The sequence below is a fragment of the Anguilla rostrata genome, chromosome 11 (assembly GCF_018555375.3).
Source record: "Anguilla rostrata isolate EN2019 chromosome 11, ASM1855537v3, whole genome shotgun sequence".
Taxonomy (NCBI): domain Eukaryota; kingdom Metazoa; phylum Chordata; class Actinopteri; order Anguilliformes; family Anguillidae; genus Anguilla; species Anguilla rostrata.
In genome coordinates, this window is record NC_057943.1 from 25240590 (window position 1) to 25261718 (window position 21129).

The following is a 21129-nucleotide window of genomic DNA, read 5'->3' on the forward strand; positions in this document are numbered from 1 at the left end:
TGTTGAACTAAAGAAATGATACTCATAGGGCTAATTCCACGGAAAAGAAAATTCAATTCAGCTGTTAAGTTGGTGGCATTTGGCAACATTGTAATGTGGTTTTTCACCACTAGGTGGTGAGTTTGTACCGAGAAATGCTGTTGGTAATCCATATCGCTCCACAGCAGATTGAGAAAGAGTGATTGACTATAATTTAAACATGCACCTACAAACATCTGCCCCCACCCTCCCCCACCCTCAGAGCCAAGTCTCTTCATAACTGCGGGATTTGGTACTAACAGACAGAAATGTGTGTGTTGGACACTGCTCCCTATTGGCCGGTCATGTGCAAATGTGGTACCAGCCTTCAACTGCAGCACAGCAGTCCGGTTAATACAGTGGCCACTAACCCTGGGTCTGGAGAGATGCAATCTACAATTAGAATGGTGGAGTCATGGGTCAATGCCATTCTAAAAGGCCAATATTTAAATTATTAATATTATTGTTGTTATTATTATTATGATTATTATTTATTTGCTATTGTAATGAATGGGAACACTTGCATTGGCATGGTTGTGGTCAAAGGACTTGGTAAAAGGATCTTTAATGTATAATAATAACATGTTCAACTCTATTGTTCATTGGAAAGAGACACATGGCACTTGTAAAGCAGAAGTTTCTGAAATTGTATTGAATATATTTTCCCTGCCTGTCATTTACACTTGAAACAAAGACAAGCATTAAAACTGTAGGTTTCTGGGAGCATTTCTGTACAGGCCTGGTGGTGCCTGCTCGTTCCAGTTCATTTTAAAAATAAACACTCCCCCTCTCTCCCGCTCCTCCCTCTACCTCTTCTCCTCTGCACTCTCTTCCTCTCCTGCCCCCCTTTCTGTCTCTCTCCCTCTCTCTCTCTCTGTCTCTGGGTATTTTTATCCAGGGGATTTGATTAAAGGCTGATTTAGTGCTATCTGCTATCTCTCCCTCCCCCCCAGCCCATTCTCTAGATGAGATCATAACCTGCCCTCCCATTGGCTGTGAGAGGAGAGCTATGGGAGGAACAGGACACTGGCGCATGCCCCTCCACCTCCTGCACGCAGACAAACACAACAGCACCCACACACCCACCCAACCCTGGCCCCACACACGCTAACACACCCACCCAACCCTGCCCCTCCCCACACACCCACCCAATCCTGCCCCTCCCCACACACACCCCACACCCACCCAACCCTGGCCCCACACACGCTAACACACCCACCCAACCCTGCCCCTCCCCACACACGTGCACACCCACCCAGCCCTGCTCCTCCCCACACACCCACCCAGCCCTGCCCCTCCCCACACACCCACCCAATCCTGCCCCTCCCCACACACACCCCACACCCACCCAACCCTGCCCCTCCCCACACACCCACACCCACCAACCCTGCCCCTCCCCACACACACCACCCAACCCTGCCCCTCCCCACACATGCGCACACACCCACCCAGCCCTGGCCCTCCCTGCACACACACATAAACACACACACAGGCACACACACATGCACGCATGCACACACTCACTCATACACACAACAACAGCCATGGAGAATGGAGCTTCGGAGGAGCTTATAATAGAAATATTAGCAGCATTGAAAATCGATGGGACATTTAATCCTGAATGCAGCCGGATGTTTCCTATTGTAAGGCTGTTTTCAGACAAACAGCCGTGCTCGTTCTGTCCTTGCTCTTATTCTCCCTGTAGAAGAATAGAACCCCATCTCTACAGCATGTGTCCTCTCTGCCATTGGTGCTCACGCACAGGTGCACATGCACACTCAGCCAGGAGACACCAGACATAAATTTATCCTCCTTTTTAAAAAAACAATCTCATTTGTTTCTGTGGGCCCATTCTATCTGTAATGTGCTCAGTGAATTTGGGGGGGGAGAGAAGCACGTGCTGCCGGCCTCCGCTTCCTCTCACTCTGCAGTGCCCCCCAGATGAGCTGCACAGCGTCCGCGCTGGTGGACTGCATCCGCGCTGGTAGACTGCGTCAAATGGACCTGTGGAATCGCCACTGTGAAATGAGGTGGGGACACGTGGGCAAAATGGTCGCCTCCCTGTGGAACCCCCGGCCGCATTGGTAAGGATTCCGCGCCACAGTCTGGAGCTCAGCTCTGTCTCTGGAGAACTCTGGGGGATCCACTCCCTCACCTCTGGAGGGGAACTCCACAGAGCCTCCTCCACCCCTGTTTAGCATTCCTCCAATATGGCTCTGGAATATTTGTTCATTTGATTTTATGAGGGGTTTTCAAACTCAATGCTGAAGAGCCCTTAAGAGGCCATCTTGTGCACTCTGGGTTTACTGCAACCAATCTGTGGATCAATTAAGGTAGCTGAATACGTGCACCTTGATTTTGCACAAATCGTTTAGCATGAGTGATCAACTGTCCACACTTTAGGCAGTTAGGATGCCATTGATTCCACATGCCAGTCTGTAATTTTTTGAAAAAAAAGTACCCGCTTTCCAAAGGATTTGTTTTGCTATGGAGCACATCAGAAAATGAGTGCATTAAATGATCAGACCAAATAAAAGTACTGAGATGGGAATAAGAGGCAGTCACACTCATCTGCTCGCATGGCTATTTCTGACATAAAGCAGTCTTAAGAGGGTAAGTGCTTCAATAGTCATCTGTATTTAAGATTTTAAAGAACAGGTAACAGCTTGTTACAATTCAAAGTATAATTATTACTGGAAGGAAAAATGAGGGGGAGTTTGAAAACCTCTGGTCCACATTATTAATTCATTTATTTATGTGTAGGTCTTGCTGTGGTCAGCCTGGGTTTGGGACAGCGGGTTTTTCTCTAGGATGCGACTGATTGAAGAGGAGATTGTGGCTCATCCATTCTGCTCTCAGCAGAGGCAAAATCAATGCCCTGCCATGGCAACCGCCCCCTCTGAATTCCATCGCTGTCGTCTGGCTTTAAATCCGTCACCGTCGGCCGGGCCTCTGACTGTCTGGGCCAAAGCCCCGCCTCCTCAGCAGGATGGGATGGACCCGGCCAATCAGGCGGAGACCTGGCCACTGGTCAAACAGACCAGGGACCGGTGATGGGGCTGCACTTCAGAGGAATTCTGTTCTTAAGGAAATGTTCTGATTGGTCATCTATTTTTGCATAGCATCTGCTGATCGTGCACTGGGTGCTTTCTGGTTAATGCAGGGTGTAATCGAGAGCACCAAAAAGTGATGTGATCATCTTACAACAATGATAGGGCCGAACTGAACACCTGGTTGCCAAGCATTGCAAGCTGTGCGATACGTTACCCCTATATAAGCTACTATTAAACGTACTTCTTCCATGAACATATAGTATACACCATACAGAATTGTACACCTCTAAAGACCCATAGTATCATTTAACTACCAAGTGTTCTTTTGGAGTCTCCAAATGGCCTTTTTGGAAACCTGCATAGACATAGCTTAGAAAAAGAACCATGCAGAGTGCTCATTTTTGATGGTATTGTCATCAGTTTTGAAGCAGGACCTGCCCACCTTTGTGGCCGTGGCTGCCCTGTGTTTCTAAGCCCAGCAGGCACAGCCACAAGCACCAGTCATCCACTGAAAAGAAAACCTTTTAGGTGAGAAAAAACTTCCACTTCCACTGCGTTTGAGCTTCTATTACTTTGCTTCAGTAATATTCTGAGTAATTCTGACTCTGGGAAAACAAGCTCCAAAGGGTTACCTTTCGGAAGAGACCAGAATTATGCCGGTACTCAAAAGGATTCAAGAATAGTAACCATTTTATTACGTAAGCGACAGTGTTGCAGGTTTCCCTCTCTTTCTCTCCAACTCCACTTATGCCTTCTACCCCTTAATTAAAATAATCCCGGTCCCCCTGATCCGTAGCTCATTAACACACATTAATTAGCTTTCCTCCCCTCTCGCTGTTCTGGGAGCCATAGGGCACCCAGAGGTGGGTGGGGGGGGAGGGGGGCTGGACCTGCATCCAAGAAGAGGGGGAGTTAATGTATGTGGCTACACGCGCACTCATGCACTCACACTCTCTCGCTCTCTCCCTCTCTCTTTCTCTCTCTTTGTCAGTTGGGTACCCCAGATAGAGATAGATAGATAGAGGGTTAGACTTGAAAACAAAATGTCAGGGGGCAGGGTAACATGGAGGGGCAGAGTGTCATGGGAAACGTGATGTCCCCCCCGTCATCAAACAGATATATAAATATGCAGAGGCAGAGAAGCCCCTCCCTCGGACAAAGATGAAATCAAGAGAGAAAATGGAGGGAGAGACAGAAATAGAGAGAGGGCGACTCTGCTCAAATAGACACAAGTGGATGGCCCTGATGCCGTCTGCCTGCTGAACATTCTGACACGCTCCACTTCCTCCCGGAACCCCGAGTCCCAGAATGCACCTCTTCCATCTCAGAGAAATGTGGCCATCTGTCATCTTAGCTCAGGGCTGGCAGCCTGACCTCTCTGTTCCTCACACAGTGTCAACACCGATCAATACTCCCTCCCCTCATTCTCTCTCTTTCCCTTTCTCTCTTCCTCTCTCTCTCATCCCTCTCTCACACACATACCAAAATACACACACAGACTCACATGCACAAGTACGTTCACACACAGAGATGCACATGCACACACCCATAGGAAAAAACACACACTCGCACTCTAAATATTGTTTCATTGCATTTGATTTATGAAAGATTCTGAGTTTCAGGGTTTGTGTTTTCAATGGCAGGAAACAGGCAGATGATCGAAGGGTGAAATTTAAGAGTGATGAAAGTGCTACATGTGAAATGTTACTCTGATCATTTTCTGAAGGTTAACAGACTCTGAGCCACACAAAAACTGTTTCTCTTACAAAGTTTTACCGCCCCCATCCCCCATACTCCCCCCCCCCCGTGTCTCCTCTAAACAGATTGCTGAGTGTCACTTTGTTCTACCTGTTTATTCAAACCCATCTGCTTTCCTCTGTTCTGCGAGCTGAGGGAATTTGGTGCTGAGACAACAGCACAACAGGTAGACACAAACAAATGCATGCACATACAAACACACACCCTAACACACACTCATACACACATAAATACACATGCTTACACACGCACGCACATACACACTCACGGACATGCACTCACTAATGCACACACACACCAGCAAACATGCACAATATCACACACCCATGCACACACGCACACACACACACAAACACCCGCACACACACACAGATAGAGACACACACGCACAAATGCATTCATATGCATGCGCACTGGCACACAAATTCATCATACACTAAAACATTCTCTCATAAACACAAACACATGCGCACACACATATACACACACATGCATGCACGTAAACACACATACACACACACAGAATGTCATACAAAGCTCAAATATTCTTTCACAAACATACATAGAAAGTCCTTTTCACTGACAAATTTGTCTGTATTCACATGTGGGAAAAAACAATTTAGCACAGTCCCAAAGTGGAAGGTGTTAGTGATTTATGCTCCTGAATATTAGTTTTATTTTTATTGACCTAATTTTGTTCCTAAAGAAACAGCAGCCGTACTCATTCAGCACATTGAGATACAGGAAACCGTAAGAGGACTCAGATGATGCGCAAGGGGGCCAGGCTCTGCCGAACCAAACTGAGTCACTGCAGAGAAGAGCCCTAAAGACAGGCTGGGCAGCAGGGTGCGCTAGCGTGCTCTCCCTTCAGTTACAAAGCCACCACTACATCAGCAAAAGAGGGGGCTGCTAGGTGGGTCATCTTGTAAAGGCACTGAGGTCTGGTATCGACTCTGTAGGGGCATCATCTGGCATCAATCCACTCTGTACGGGCATCAGCTAGCATCAATCCACTCTTTACAGGCATCAATAAAATGGCATTCAAAAACATACAATGATTATTTACAAGAACTGCTTGAATTGCTTAATGTAGACATCTCTATTTACCCTTGATTATCTAATCCCTTCATCCCCGCCCCAAAGCGTGCCCTCCTGGTGTATTTCACCCCACCTCCCCCTCCCCCACCCGGAACGGGGAACTGCACACTTTTCTTTAGCATCAACAAATTAGATGCAATTTCAGAGGTCATTAGTGTCTAATTACCTATTAGGAACATGTGTTGTTTCCCCTTCCACAAAATCTATCTCTATTTTTAGCATTAGTCAGTTGTACGTTTTTTCTCCGACTCTTCTGTACTGCTATAGGCAGCTCAGAACAATGCTTGACAGTTGACTGTGCTGGTTTTCCTGTGATGTGCTGTGCTGGTTTACCTGTGCCGTGCTGTGGCAGTTTGCCTGTGCTGAGACTAGTGCTAGTTTGGAGGTGGGTCTCAGAAACCTGGGTCTGAGGTATGTTTTAGGGGGTCTTATACTGTATTTGTCAGCATAAGGCTAAAGTTGCTGTTACGAGGACACATCTGCTTTGAGTGAAGATACTGGGCCTGCGTGCTGGAGAGTGTAATGACGTCAGAGAGCAGACAAAGGAAGATTGCTTTGACCTCATGGTCATGGAGATTGACAAAAAGTGTGTATTGTATTTTTTTCCAAATGTCTCCACTGGTGTCTGCTTGAGTCAGAGGGAGGGAGGAGGTCTGTCAGTGTCTGTGAGGGATGGTCACTGGAGAGTAATTGCGGGAATAGCATGTGAGTAAATTAGGGGGCGCGGGGGGTGGGGGGGGGGCGTGGCGGAGGACAGGGTGGGCGTTGGGGGAGGGCGAAAGGTTTGCTTGTCTGTTTTTCTCAGCTTGGTGTCTAGAGGACTGATTTACATTCAGAGATAACCTTGAAGGCCGTGCCCACCACAACTGTCTCTGGGGGGCTTAATTGGGCCTCTGCCACTCTGGTCACTCCTCGGCTGAGTGGAGAGGGCTACAGCAGGCACTGACAGGGACGCCCGAAGGTGGCCTTAACCCCCATGGGGTCCTCATTGGCCTAGTCAGTCTAACACAAGCAGGACTCAGTTCAAGGAAAACAAAATGTTATCTGCACTCATTATGATCAATTTTACTATGATTACAGAATTAAAGGTGTGTTCATTTAAAAGAACGGACTGAGAGCAATCTATGCACTGAAATAGGCACATTAGAATAGAAGATAAGTGATTTTTTATATTTTGTATTGTACTTTGTCTGTCTTTAGTGTTTTTGTCACAGAGGGTAAGAGGTACTATAGAGAGTTTGGTGGAAACGAAGATGTTATAAATAAAGGGGCTAGAGTGTTTGTCACTTCCTATGCAAGTAGCACATGTCGCTGAGACAGGTGACAATCTCTGTTCTTAGATAGACACCTCAGTTGGAGCGAACGCCATTGTGACTCAAGCTCATTCCCTTCTGGCCGCTAAATGTTCTCAGTGTGAGAGCAGGTAAACAAGGTGGTATAACAACTAGAATACAGGCCATCTGTAGAGAACATTACGTAGCCTACTTCTCACAGGAAGAACTCTGTTACCATGGTAGCTCGTAAATACACACACTCCCTCAACAACTTCAGTGAGTCAGTCTTACGACAGAGTAAAATATCAGTTGTGATTTGTGTGCTTCTTAGATCTGTGTTAGAGAAGGTGGCCAAAATGTGTATTATTACAATTATTTCTGAGAAAGTTTTTCTGTGAAATTGGATCACACGACTGCTGCTGATTTATTGAATTAATTTTAAAATATACTACAGTTGATTAATGGAACTGGTGATGGAAAATGCAGTGTGTTGCAATTTATTTTGGTGTTTCGGAAATAAATTGGCATAACCACAGTAGTTGTAGTGTCACAGTAGTTTGCAGTGGAAAACTGGTGTTGAAAATTGAGTTTTGTTGTTCATCTGAACATGAACAACATTAATTAAAAAAACATATGAATGAAGAAGTTTAAAAATAAATCAATTTGTTCAATAGATTTAAAACAACAAAATGGCTAGTCTGACTTGTTAATTTGGCCACACAATGTAGAGATAATTGGTAGGGGAGTGAGTGAGAGTTTGGCCAGAGTCCATCAACGCAGCTAAGATCAAAGAAGGTAAATTGACTAGAATGTACTAGTCTCACAGGACCATTGTAAGCTGATCAGTCGCTATTGATCTCAGCAGTTAACAATACATCAGGTGATTTAATTAACTTGTCTGTAGGCTCATAGCATAAACCTGTTGGCTTTAATGGTTGGATTTGTCTTATTAAACGCACCATTTCGCAAAGATGTGATGTTCTGTGCACTATTTTTTTCCCCCAAAAAATAAAAATACTGCATATTGATTAATTAATTATTTAAACCCTTAGTTTACGGCAGTATGTGTACTCCATGATAGAACTTCCATGAGCGAGTAAATCAGGCTTGACCCTGTATCTGATTGGCTGGCGATGCTGGGTATAAAGCTCTGCAGCGAGGCTTGTATAAATCACACAAACTGCGGAGGCACACGCCAGAGGAGACACTGGAGCGCAGAAACGTTGTGACAGTTAAGGATCTGCGCGTGAAATTTTCCGTGTTTTTGTTTTATTTAACTGTAGTTTTCCCCGCAAATATAAAAGCACGATGAAGGAGAGGAGAAACACGCAACCTCTGGTGGTTAGATGCAAATTGGTGCTAGTTGGGGATGTTCAATGCGGAAAAACGGCAATGTTGCAAGTATTAGCCAAAGACTGTTACCCAGAGGTATGTATAGCTGTCTGCCGTCCTCAGCTTTCACTCCTTTGGAAATAGCTGTTAACAATTAAATTGTACTGTATTTACAAGTAATATGGCGCAGTGTCGTTAGACCTCTTTTACACATTGGCCAGTGTGTATGTAAATAATATATTTCGTTTATTATTGCCCGTTGTATTTATTGGTAAAGGGGGAAATTAATATACACTGGCCAGCAGCAAGCACGTGATTGACGAGTGCTGCACTCTGGATTGTATGTTTCTTGAATCACCTGAGCGCAGCTGTAACTATACATTTCGTAATCAGGATTAGGCACGTGTCCCAAATACCATTGTTAACGGTGCATTTACATTTTTGGCAGCAATGTGGTATTCAGCGGATTTTGCTTCTCACAAATCATCGTTCCTACTCCCCAGACATACGTTCCGACAGTGTTTGAAAACTACACAGCCAGTCTGGAGCTGGAAGACCAGCGCGTGGAACTGAGTCTATGGGACACATCAGGTGAGATGTGTTGACTTTGCGTATGTCGAAACTGTAATACCATAGTAAAATATTCTGTGTGGAAATTATCCCGCACACGAAGCCGTTTAACAAATCCCTGCAACTAGTCGATATTCTTTACAACTCTTATACCGTAATTGCCGTTTGCTTTTGTCCACAAATAATTCATAGAGCATGTACATCACTGTTAGCAAAATATTGAAACTAGAAAAAAACTGGTTTAAAAAACGTTTTAATGCGGCAATGGAAAAACATAATTTTCTTGAAATTACAAGAGGTAGCAATTAAACCCTACTACATGATTGCTTTGCATTTTGCATGAACATACCCCCATACGACCACCAGTGGCACGGAAATTGAAACAGCTGGACAGAGAAATGCGATTATGATGTTGAGCGGCGAGCAGTCTTTAAAAAAAAACAAAAAAAAAAAACAATTGTCATTTGTTTCGTGCAGTAGTTCAGAGCGAGCGCGTCGGTGATCTCCAGCTGTGCGCGAAAAAGCGATCGCGAATGCATGAGAACATTTTAATTGCTTTCCTTGCGGTGGTAATGTAACTACGGGTGCTATTGTACTTGACTTAGTGATCCCTGTGGCAGCTTCAGCTGACGTGAACGCCGAGCAGCAAGTGAATAGTGGAATGGAAGCCTCATGTGACGATGTCTGCAGGGGAAGGCTGATCCGTGCGCAGTCTCATGGACTCGGCGATGTCCTTCTCATCGTATATCTCTTATCGGCACAGTCTGTTTCCTCTCCGCGTTTCAAAATTAGGTGTCAGTCGGTGAATTTTATTTGGAAGCGAATCAACGTTCTAAACATTATTTAGTGAGATTGTGTCTTCAATGGTCACATCCCGTAATCCTTAGCCTTTTAACACTGGCGGGATTTGCATTTCTGGCCACGCATTGCGTTGCAATGCTTGAGATTTCGGACACACGCAGTATGAATTTGAAGACCAGAACCCGGGTACATCTGGCCGGCGTGTTATCAGACTGTCATAATGCAGCACTTTCGACGTTTGCTAAAACATAAAATGTGAATGCTTTTAGTTGATCCGTCCTTAATCGAGTAAAAAATGACCCAGCCTTTGTTTATGTCCAGCAGTGAATAGAATTAGCATATTTCACAGCATATTCTCAGCAGGCTACTAATTGATGGGGCAGTTGGACGTTTGCATCGAATATATTATGCATATTACAAAGACGAACTGCCTTGATCTGGGAATGAATAACACTGATTAAAGGGTGCCCGGGCTGTCTGTGTGCCAGGTCTCCTTAATCTTGTGAGGTGTAACAGGTTGTGCCTCTTTGTAACAGTCACAGTAGCCTACTTTAAAAAATCCTCAAGGATAATAAATTCTAGATTCTGTGGGCTCTGTAGCAGTATTTTTTACATGTTAATGTGGTACTGATTATTTTTCTTAAATATGAATGTATGTGCTTATTGGACTTGAATTTCATTTTTTTTTTTAATTCTCACCCTTAGTTCCACCCATCATCATAACTCACCAATGGGAGTAAACTAATAAGGCTGTCTGTGACATCTGTGTCTGTGACTGGCCTAATTATTCCAGAGCACCACTGACACAGTATTTAAAGCTGCGTGTTCCGTGAGTGATTTAGATGGTAGTGAAATTCAAGGCCGTGGTTAAATTTGCACTCAGCCCAAGAGCCAATGTACTGTACCAGCAACTGGTTTTGGCCAAATTCTCAGAGGAAAGGGGGAATTGGAGCCTCTCCAGCGGCTGTTCTTTGAGGTTTGATATCGACCCGCTCTCTTAAAGCGCATAGCTCTGCTCTCTCTCGCTCCAGCGAGGCCTTTGGGTGTCACCGCTCGGCTTCCACTTCCTGAAGGGATTTGGGCTCCGGTCTGAGCTGGCCGTAACCCACGGAGATTAGAGTTCTCGGTGTTGCGGCTGGCTGTCTGTGCTCTCCAGGAATAAGACGCCGTTGGATCTTGCCGGGTGCGTTACATAATTGCTCCTGAATGGGAAAAACAGTCTTTATTTAAGCCTACGCTAATCCCAGAACTCCCAGCCCTGGATCTGATTGGTTGACGCGACAGTGTGCCAGTTGGCATTCAAAGTGATTTTTATTTGGGGGGGGCTGGAAGTGAATGACGAAGAGCTGTGACCCCGGCTCTGCCACCTCCCCCCCCCCACCATCACGGTTCTTGATTCTTGATTTTTGAACCAGGGCAGATTTTCGAACCTTTATATAATTTTATACAGGGCTGCGCTGTGCAGTCACACAGCAGGGGTCCCTGCACACGTCTGCCTCAGACGCCTGAGCAGTGCGGTTTTGCACGTTGGATGTTTTGGCTCGTTTCTGTGTGCGTTGAGATTCTGGAGCTGCACGTTTTCGGGCCGACTGAGGCACGGGGGTGTGGAGCAGATTGGTTCAGTCTGTGTGTGGATCTCGTATCCGTCCCCACGGCGTCACAGGCGCCTGGGGGAAGAGCGACACGCTATATGGTGCAGATGGGTTTGTGTAATGCATCATTTACACGCGCTTGGGCACGTGCACACAGACGCACGCACACGCTTTGTCTTCTTCATACATGCACACACAGACGCCCCTTTTCTCTCTCGCTTATTTTCTTACTTTCTCTCACACTCTCCCACCCTGACGGACAGGTGGATGAACACAAACACACACACAACCACTCACACACACTCGGCTTACCAACAGGTGTTAGCGGAGTGTTTTAATCAGGCTGGGAGGAAGGATTAGGGCCATAGGCTGCCTCATATGTCGCATGGAAGGAGTGCTGTATATACGGGGAGGGGATTAGAGTACCGCTAGGAACTGGGAGCCTGCAGGTGTGAGTCTCTGGTTGAGTGTTGCTTGGGCATTATGAGAGGAACCCTTCAGCTCAAGTGCTTCAGGAAATCTCCGGCTCTACTGTATCAGCTGAGTTCTGCAGTGGCCTGGATTGGTGCTTGTGAGGGTAGTAAAGCCTGTTGTGTTGTGAAATGTGCGCTTTGAGGAATCTGTGTTCGGGTAATGCAGTGTAGGATAAGTGACAGAAGGAAATCGGTGAGGATGCAGGGAAGTTTTTTTTTTTTGGATATCCAACCGCATTTGATGAGATCAAGGTTGATTTTGAAGGTCGCATGTACCTCGTCAGAACCATGAAATGTGACGTTGAGTCTGATTATGCACCGCAGTTACTGGCAGAACAGAGGAAGAAATCCATCGCATTTCTTCATCAAGAATGCAAAGTGCATTTTTGTGGATTACAGGGCTGATTCCCAACAGCTGGCCATGTTTAGTACAAGTGAGCGCCGCCCCTTGCATGTCTCTCTCTCTCCCTCTCTTGGTCTCTCTCTCTCTCTCTCTCTCTCTCTCTCTCTCTCTCTCTCTCTCCTCTCTCCTCTCTCTCTCCTCTCTCTCTCTCTCTCCCTCTCTCTCTCTCCCCCTCTCTCTCTCCTCTCCTCTCTCTCTCTCTCTCTCTCTCTCTCTCTCCCCCTCTCTCTCTCTCTCTCTCTCTCTCTCTCCCGGGGTGGGGACCGTCGGGCTGCAGACGCAGGTGTGGGCGCGAGGTGCCCGCGGTGTTCTGTGAGAGGGATTCCCCGGAGGGACGAGTGCCTGCGCCCACTCAGACTGCCGGGGTTCCCTCGCCAGTTACGCCGTCTCTGCGGGGCGGAGGGGAGCGCCGGCCAGACGCGTCTCTGCACGTCCCGCTCTTCCGTTAGCGAGCCGCCGCTGCCCTCCTGCACCCGTCTCCTGACCGAACTCTGGCCGTTCCCTTCTTAGTGCCTCCGGTCCAAGGGAGAGACTGCAGTGAAACGTGTTTTTGGGTGAATGAATCTTACACTTCTGAGTATATGCAGCGGTGGGAAAGTGGGTCATTGTGCACCTGTGTGGAGAGACCATGTGGTGCAGCCTGTAGGACGGCCAATTCTGAATCCACATTTGTATTCCCTGTGCAGTCAGGTGTTCAGTTTTCCCATGGGAATGGGCCTTTCTGTACGATGAGCCTTCTGTCTGTATCCCTCCCTTGTATTTTTCTAACATACAAGAAAGACCCTTATCCTGCTCTGTGTGTTGTCAGCTTTTCATTTCTCAACATTGAATAAATGTTGGTTCCAAACCCCACGTGACTAAACCATATTGCTTTGTTGGTAAATGGGAAATGGAGGCAGTTAGTTGCTGCTCTTGAGGAGATTCACGGTCGGAGCCTGACCTTGGAGTCATTGTGTTTCTGCTTAATTCATGTTCCTTTCAGCGAAAATGGGAACTGTAGCTCTGGCTCTCAGCTTAGATAAATGGTCCAGTATTTGAAATCCTATAATTTCTTTGTTGCCTTAGCCATTTGTATGTGCAATGTATTTTTTTTCTTCTCTTATGGCAATGGAGTATACTGCAGCATATCTAAATAAAACCTATTCTTACAATTGACATTTATATAGCAAAATTTCACAATCTGAAGAAAAATATACACATTATTGCCTCTGCCCTGGATGTAAACAATATAATCGTTGCAGATTTTGTCCCGGGCTGAGGATATAAATGTAGTGATTTGAGGTGTTTTTTCCCTTGAGCTCATGGGTTGGATTGATTTTGGGTGTTGAGTAATGTTGTCCATCATTGGGGTCTCCAATGGGGGGCGCTCCACTGCCTGGCTCTGCCTGGATAGGGGACGTGGAGCCGTAGCACGGTGACCCCCCTGTCTCCTGTGCGCCCTGCACTGCAGGCTGTGATTCAGCGGTGCTGGGGGGTTCCTGGGGGGGTTCCTGCCGCCTCTTGCCCTTTGTTTACGGGCCTGACGGCGGCAGCAGTAGCTGCGGTGCTGTTATTGCCAGGACGTGAGCGAGCGAGCGAGCGAGGCGCTGGGACCCGTTCTCTGGAGTGGCAGTTTTATGATGAAGGTTTAACATGGCAGCCTTCCTCGCCCGAATCAAAAACACATACGCACGCTGGCCCAACTGTAATTATTGGAAACCGGACATCTTGAAAAGAACTTAATCTGCTCACTCATTTGCTGGGCATCCAACCTGCAGTGCAGAAATCTCCTTTAAGTTCAGCTCTCATGCTCTGACACTCTTACTAGCATTGCCAGGCCATTCAGTCTCTCCTTCCCCGTGCTGCTTCTCTTGTAGTGCTTGATTAATTAAAATTTTGGAAATGAGTGCTCCACTATTGGGACTGTGACGGCTGTCACAAGCAGTGCAGAAGCCTGCACAGATCATCGAAAGGTAGGCGTTAGTATTCCACAATAAGCATTTTCACAACTTGGGGTTGAGCAGGGAAGGTTATTGATACAGTATATCCATAAATGTAGGCTAGTTGTGGGCAGACGTTTTGTCATGGTTGAGTCAGCAACAGTTTTTTAAAATTTTTATTTCTTTAGTTTTTTAAGCCACCCATTCATCCGGTTTCTTTTTCCTGAGACCCACGTTTGTGTTTGAGGCGTTTTGATTTGCTTCTCTGTACCCAGCGCTGCTCTTTGCTCTCATCCTCACTACTCGCTGCCTGACCATGTCTGTGGTTTAGGGGGAGTGAATCGCAGCAGCCGTGGGAGAAGGGGATCAGTGACCGTGCGTTTTAGGGAGGTTTCTGGATTCGCCACCTTCTCGATCGTGTTCGGACTTGATGTGCAATTAGCATTCTTTAATGTCCACATTCTAAATCGAAGACGTTGAGTTTGTTTTTAATATACTGACTGTATTTGCGTGACAGATGTTATTTTCTGTGTTTACATCCGGAGATGTTCACACATTGGGCTCGGGCAGCGTACGGCTTCACACCGCTGAGTGTTGGCTGAGGCGTCTGAGAGGCGCAGATGTGCACAGTGACACAGCAGAGGCATGCTGGGCCGGGGCCAGCGCGGCCCCCGAGCGCGGCCTCGTACCCCGACCCCCCCCTCACAGAGGCGTCTGCACCGCTGAGCTCATGTGACAAGAATTCACTCTTCAGCCTTTCAAAAGAAATTCGTACAGTATGCCACCACATGAGAGCGTGCCCTTTGTCCCGGTCAGGGCTTAAAGTCTGGGGCGTGTTTTATCATGTTGGAGCGTTGTAGTCCGGGCTCTGTTTATAGTATGTTGGAAGTTATTGTTTCAGTTGGATGCGAGGGTTTAGTCTGTATGTGCATGTGTGTGGTTGCAGTACTGCTTTCCACACAGTGTCAAATTGCCTCCTTTTTTATAAGATCAAACACCTGAAAGAGGAGCACACAGCTGCCTCTCTGTCTCCCTCTGATGTAATTAATATGCATATTGGCAAAGTTTCCTTTATTTCTCAGTGTGGAGGGATTTTGCCTTGCGTCATTTTGAGAGCGACCGAAGGAGCACGGCTCACCTGTGAATAGCCCCTCATCTTCCTCTCGCCCTCCTTCTTCTTCGGGCCCCTCAGTGTCTCAGTGAATGGGTCTCGGTTGGCCTTCCCTTTAAGGTGTGGTCACTGCCTGCACATCCCCGAGGGAGAGGGAGAGGGGGCGAGAGAGCTGGGGAGAGACGGTTTGGGTCTGCAGGAGCGTGTAATCTTATGAGAGTTGCCCTCGGCTCTCGATCCACGCGTGGCTGAGATTGCTGTGGCTCTTGTGTCAGTTTCCGGAGCGCTCAGATGGCGGGGGCAGATTGTGATGTGAGATGTTTATTCGGAGGGGGCAGCATTGCGTAATGAGCTCCTGTCTAAACTCGGGGCGCTCTGCAGATTGTGTTTACTTTGAGCCGGTCCCCTTGACGCTGCTGCTGCGTAGCCCAGCGCCCAGACCTCCGCCCGCGCGCACCTGCGCGCCCGCGCGTGCTGCAGCCCTGCTAACGAGCGGCGAGCCGACAGGTGTCTGATGTCCCGCGGCTGTCTCAGTCTGGGCCTTTACTGAGGTTTATATGGGATTCGCCTCACATCGAAATGAGCTGAAGACCTAAAGCAAAGGGTGAAGTGTGTGTGCGTTCGTTTGTGTGTGTGTGCATAAGCTGAATATAGGAACATCTTCTCTGGTTAGGGGGAGTAGGCACACAGTGTATTGGTTGTGATTTGGGGGGGGTGCTACGGGGGTGTTAGAGACAGGGCGGTGGAGAGGTAAGGAATGCCTGTACGGATGGAGGGGGCGGGTGGAATCCTGGATGCAGTCGCTGCATTCCAAGGCTGTTGCCGTGGCAACCGGGGGACCGTAGGTAAGATGCGTGTGGGAGAGGGGAGGTGTGGGGGGTGTTTGCTTAAGGATTCTGAACATGAGTGGGAGCATCTGCCTGAACCCCTCAGCCCCCAGTGCCTATTGCATAATCTCTGTAGAAATGCATAAACGAGAAGTCATCCCTCCAACGGCTGAGGGAGAGGGAGAGAGAGGAGGGGCTGCAGTTAGAAAAAGGGGGATGATATAGTTAGAGTGCAGAAGAGAGAGATGGGGTGGTGGGGAGAGATGAGGAGAGAGTGCAGTGTTATGGATGGGGTGCATAGGGGAAGCAGCTCTGATTTGCGGATGTGTCCCCACCCTTGTCCTCTGTCCAATTTCTTTCAGTCCTTCTGTTCTTCCCCTTCCTTCTGAATACAAAGTGCATGACTGTACACTCAAAGCATCTGCCCTCCTTAGCAATTCATCAGATGCTGCCCCATCTCTCTACAGACTAGATGAAAAGAATAGCGATATCACAATTCAAACCGCGATCTGTGCCCGCTCATCAGCCGCAGCGTAAGAGGCGTTTGCGGAGGTGCGTCTGAGCCGCTCGCTGTGTGTTTATTTAACGAGTTACCTGGTCCTGTCCCCACAGGCTCCCCGTACTACGACAACGTGAGGCCGCTCTGCTACAGCGACTCTGACGCCGTCCTGCTCTGCTTCGACGTGAGCCGCCCCGACGCCGCGGACAGCGCGCTGAAGAAGGTAACGGCTGAGGGAGGAAGGTCACCTCTGAATTGGCTGAATTGAGTTTTGGACTGAGAGTGGCTGAATTGAGTTTGGATGGAGAGTGGCTGAATTGAGTTTGGACTGAGAGTGGCTGAATGGAGCGTGGCCATTTTTAAAAACATTAATTAGCACCGCCCACTCATCTCTCAGTGTGTGGAACTGCACTCAGATTACAGGCCCCAGCCCTGCAGGGTTGACGGCTCGCACCTGGGCTGCTTTCGCACTAGCCGTGTAATCGCTGGCCGTTCAGTGCCATGCTGAGGTGGTATGCAAACCTTTTAACTCAAGGACCCACAGTGACCTCGATGTGGCTGTGGACTGCCACCTTCTTTATGGTGGTTTGACAGTCATTGTTAGGATGTCATTGCTATGGCTCTGAATAATATTTAGCGATATAATTGAATCATTACAACAATCACAATATTATATGTAAACCAGAACAGAAGTTAAAAAGTATATAGGTTCGCCTTTGGACCTGACTGTACATAATTATTTCCCTCTAATTCTCTCTCTCTCTCTTTCTCTCATGTCAGTGGAAGACAGAAATCCTGGACTTCTGCCCCAACACACGTGTTCTTCTTGTTGGCTGTAAGACAGACCTGCGCACAGATGTCTGCACGCTGCTGGAACTGTCCAATCAGAAGCTGACTCCTGTATCTCAAGAGCAGGTGAGACCGTGAACACGAAGCACTGATCCATTACATTACATTACATTACAGGCATTTGGCAGACGCTCTTATCCAGAGCGACTTACAACACAGTGTATAACCATAACCAGGAACAAGTATGACGAAACCCCTAGAGACAAGTACCGGTCCAAGTGCAGGGAACAACCGCATAGTTCAACTTGGACCCTGATGGTTAAACTGATTAACACTAACAACGAGAACGGCAACAACGCAATCTATGGAAAAAATACAAGTAGTCGTTAAGACAGTTAATGCACCTAGTCACCTACGAAACCTACGTTGATCCAAACTCTCTCTCTCTCTCTGAACTCATGACTCAGTCAGTCCCCTTAAGTTGCAAATCGGTTTCTCATAACCGGTCACCTTTCTTTATAACCTGTTTCTCAGAACACTGCTCACCCCCTCTCTCGAACCTGTGTCTCAGGGGGTTGCCATGGCGAAGCAGCTGGGTGCAGAGCCTTACCTGGAGTGCTCAGCCTTCACCTCGGAGAAGAGCGTCCACAGCGTCTTCCGCACGGCCGCCCTGGCCTGCATCAACAAGCTGCAGGCCCCGCCCAAACCCAGCCCTGCCCGCCGCCTCTCCAAGAGACTGCTGCACCTGCCCAGCACGTCCGAGCTGCTCACCTCCACCTTCCGGAAGGAGAAGGCCAAGAGCTGCTCTGTCATGTGAGCAGCGGGGGAGCCGTGCCCACCAGCAGCGACCCCCCCACCCCGCCTGCATCTCTCGCCTCTCCTGCTGAGGTCGGGGTGGGTGTCGGAGACGGGGGGGGGGGATCGGCGATAAAGGACTCTTGAACCCATCCTCACACCTCAGAGCCCCACCCCTCATTGCCTGTCCCACAGCCCACCCCATCTCTGCCCTGTTCATATGGGTTTGGTCTCCTCAGTGCATATCAGACCATTATCCATGGGGCCTGTCACTCCTCAGCATTTAAACACCTCTATGCTTAACCCCACCCCCCATCCCCCCAACTGCACGTGGTTTCTGCAACATCACCACTGTCAGAACTAAAACTTAAACAACAATAGTGTAACTTGACTTTCAGGGGACCTGAACCCTGAACCCAGCCCAACTAAAGCAGTGAAAGTACGGTTCAGCTTCATTGGCTTTGTATTTATGAAGCTCGGCTCTAAGATCTCACCATTCCCTCTTTCTGTATTTATATCATTGTGTCCTCGTGTGCACATTTGTACATTACGGTGAGGCTTGGCTGGTTTCTAAACTAACATCTGACAGGAGGCCATTTTGTGGAGATGAGATGTGGAGGGTGGAGGGATGTTCGTATGTAACGGGGTGCATGAATCGCATTACATTTTCCGGTCTGCTGCGTCACATTGAAGCGTGTGCAGTGTTGACACTTGAGCACCAAGAAGAAAGAAGAAAATGTGAACATGTACTGTATTACAGGCATGGAAAAAAACTGTCCAATTCGCTTACCTTTGATCTGTATTTATACGTATTTTTATTGGTAAACATGCTCCCAGTGGCGGCTCATTTTCATCACATTCCCTCGTGTCAGCTCTGAGTTTGCCCACGTCTCTGCACCTTATAACTGGCTTCCTCTGCTTCCTCTGCTTCCTCTGCTTGCAGTGTAAAGAAAAGTGGGTAGCTTTGCCACAGATAGTCCAAAATGTGAAAAACCTCCATTTGGCTCTCTCTCCGTCTCACTACCCTCACGCCCTCACGGCGATGTGACGTGCAGAATTTAATCCCCAGCACTGCTTTCAAGAGCACGCAATAATCAGAGTGTGTGTGGTTTATCAGTGTGTGGAGTGGAGTAGCGGTGTGGTGGGGACGGTGAGTGGGAGAGCTGCCTGAGTAACTCCACGCAGATTCAGAGCCGTGTTTGCTCGACGGCTTCACGGTTTGTGCCATAGAATTAAATGAGGGCCGAGTAAGGATTGGGCAGAGGATTCTGGGATGGAACAGCTGTGGAGTGACAGAGCAGGGAGCACCAGACCGGCCCCCATAAGACGTACAATCTCGTGTCTGGGCTTTCCAGCAGCCATGTAGCTCACTGGAGGAGGGTCTGGGTGCTGGACACTGAAAAGCGCAGTGATTCGTTTGTAAGGTTCATTAATTGGGGTTTTGTAATGGAATAGAGGCTGTGAGTCCTTCCAGTTGAAGTGAAGATCAAAGTGCAATCAGGGGTGGGGCTTGGAGGGACCAAGGGGATTGTGGGTAAAATTAACAGGCTGGTCCTGTCTTAAGAAAGTTATATTTCCTTTTTTTACTCTTTAGTATGAGTTAGTCATTGCATTTTGTCATTATTTGTTTATATGTGTTTTTAAGCTTTTAAAATCAGAAGATTTTTTTGTTTGGTTTAGTTTTTTCCACTGAAGTCATCTCATGTGAGGAGCTGTGGACAGCCCCCTTAAATGACTTCAGGGAGTGATTTGCACTGAGGTTCTGCTTCTTTTGGCAAAAAAGGAATTTTTCTGGGCTTCCCAGCAATGGTCCAAAAAGGGGATGACCAGAGAGTAGCTTGTGGGATTCGGAGAGAATTTCCTGTTTTTGAAAAAGGGAGTCCTCTTAAAAAAAATAAATAAATAAATAATAAAAAAGGACTTCTCACCTTACATCGTAGCATCAAATGCACTCTTGCTCACTGGTGGCTGGAGGTTTGAAGAGGCAATCAATAAATCCGATTGCTATTGGGAAAATACAGCATAGTGCATGGGCCTGTGGGTGTTGGTCACATGTTGCAGTTGAAATCATGACATGGGACAGAAATCCCTTTCAGAACTTTAAGGTCCTACATCCCTAAGTATGCAGCTGTCGTCAAGTAGTGTGTATATTCAAACTGTTAGTGTGTCCTTGTTAGGTCAAAGTGAACAAAAGAAAAATCTGCTTGTACATATCCTGTTTTGTAATATTTGTAAAACTTCTGAAAGAATGTCGGTGGAAAACAATTATCCAAAAACAACCGCAAAAAGAACATAAAGACAAACAAAAACTATGTGATTTGATGTAAAATACAGTAGCTTCCTCTTATTTATTAACAAAAATGTCGAAAGGTTATATGTTTATCTTTTCGTTTCGTATTTTTATTTGTATGTAAATTTGTAACTTTGTTCAAAGTTGTTTTCAGAAATGGACTCTGGAAATATATTGCCCAAGTTTTTTTTTTTTTTTTGTTCTTCAGTTTCCCTTTATTTGAACGATTTTACTTTTTAATAAAGCCTGCCTTGTTAAGAACCAGCTGACCCATATCGGCCCAGTCTCTCTAAATTAATTAAGAGTGCAGCGCTGGGCTTGGGGGCCGGCCCACAGGCGCGGCCCTGTGACATCATTAGCCGCGTTGTACCGCAGTCACATGTCTGAGACGCCGCTGCGCAGCCGCGCGGGCATACGCCAGGGTGCGCCCGCAGTCCCGGCAGCGGGCACGCCTCAGAGTGTCCAAGACGGTAAATGACGGGCAGATTACGGGAGGTCAAGGGAGGGGGGGAGGGGTGCGTTCATGT

The 21129-nt window shown here is 47.4% G+C and overlaps 1 protein-coding gene across 1 annotated transcript; it reads left to right on the top strand.

The window, feature by feature from the left end:
* Window positions 1–8351: 8351 nt before the first annotated feature.
* On the top strand, window positions 8352–20622 carry rnd1b (Rho family GTPase 1b). The gene is made up of 5 exons (XM_064298942.1): window positions 8352–8629; window positions 9037–9124; window positions 16842–16951; window positions 17509–17643; window positions 18089–20622. Exons 1-5 carry the CDS (start codon window positions 8510–8512, stop codon window positions 18332–18334), a joined length of 699 nt encoding a protein of 232 aa, XP_064155012.1. The 5' UTR covers window positions 8352–8509; the 3' UTR covers window positions 18335–20622.
* Window positions 20623–21129: the final 507 nt, after the last annotated feature.

What these genes read in the sequence shown, in the direction of transcription:
- rnd1b (XM_064298942.1), top strand. Translation starts at nt 8,510, where the DNA reads ATGAAGGAGAGGAGAAACACGCAACCTCTGGTGGTTAGATGCAAATTG. An exon ending in GAGTCTATGGGACACATCAG is followed by an intron (nt 9,125 to 16,841) that starts GTGAGATGTGTT and finishes CTGTCCCCACAG; the next exon opens with GCTCCCCGTACTACGACAAC. An exon ending in CGGACAGCGCGCTGAAGAAG is followed by an intron (nt 16,952 to 17,508) that starts GTAACGGCTGAG and finishes CTCTCATGTCAG; the next exon opens with TGGAAGACAGAAATCCTGGA.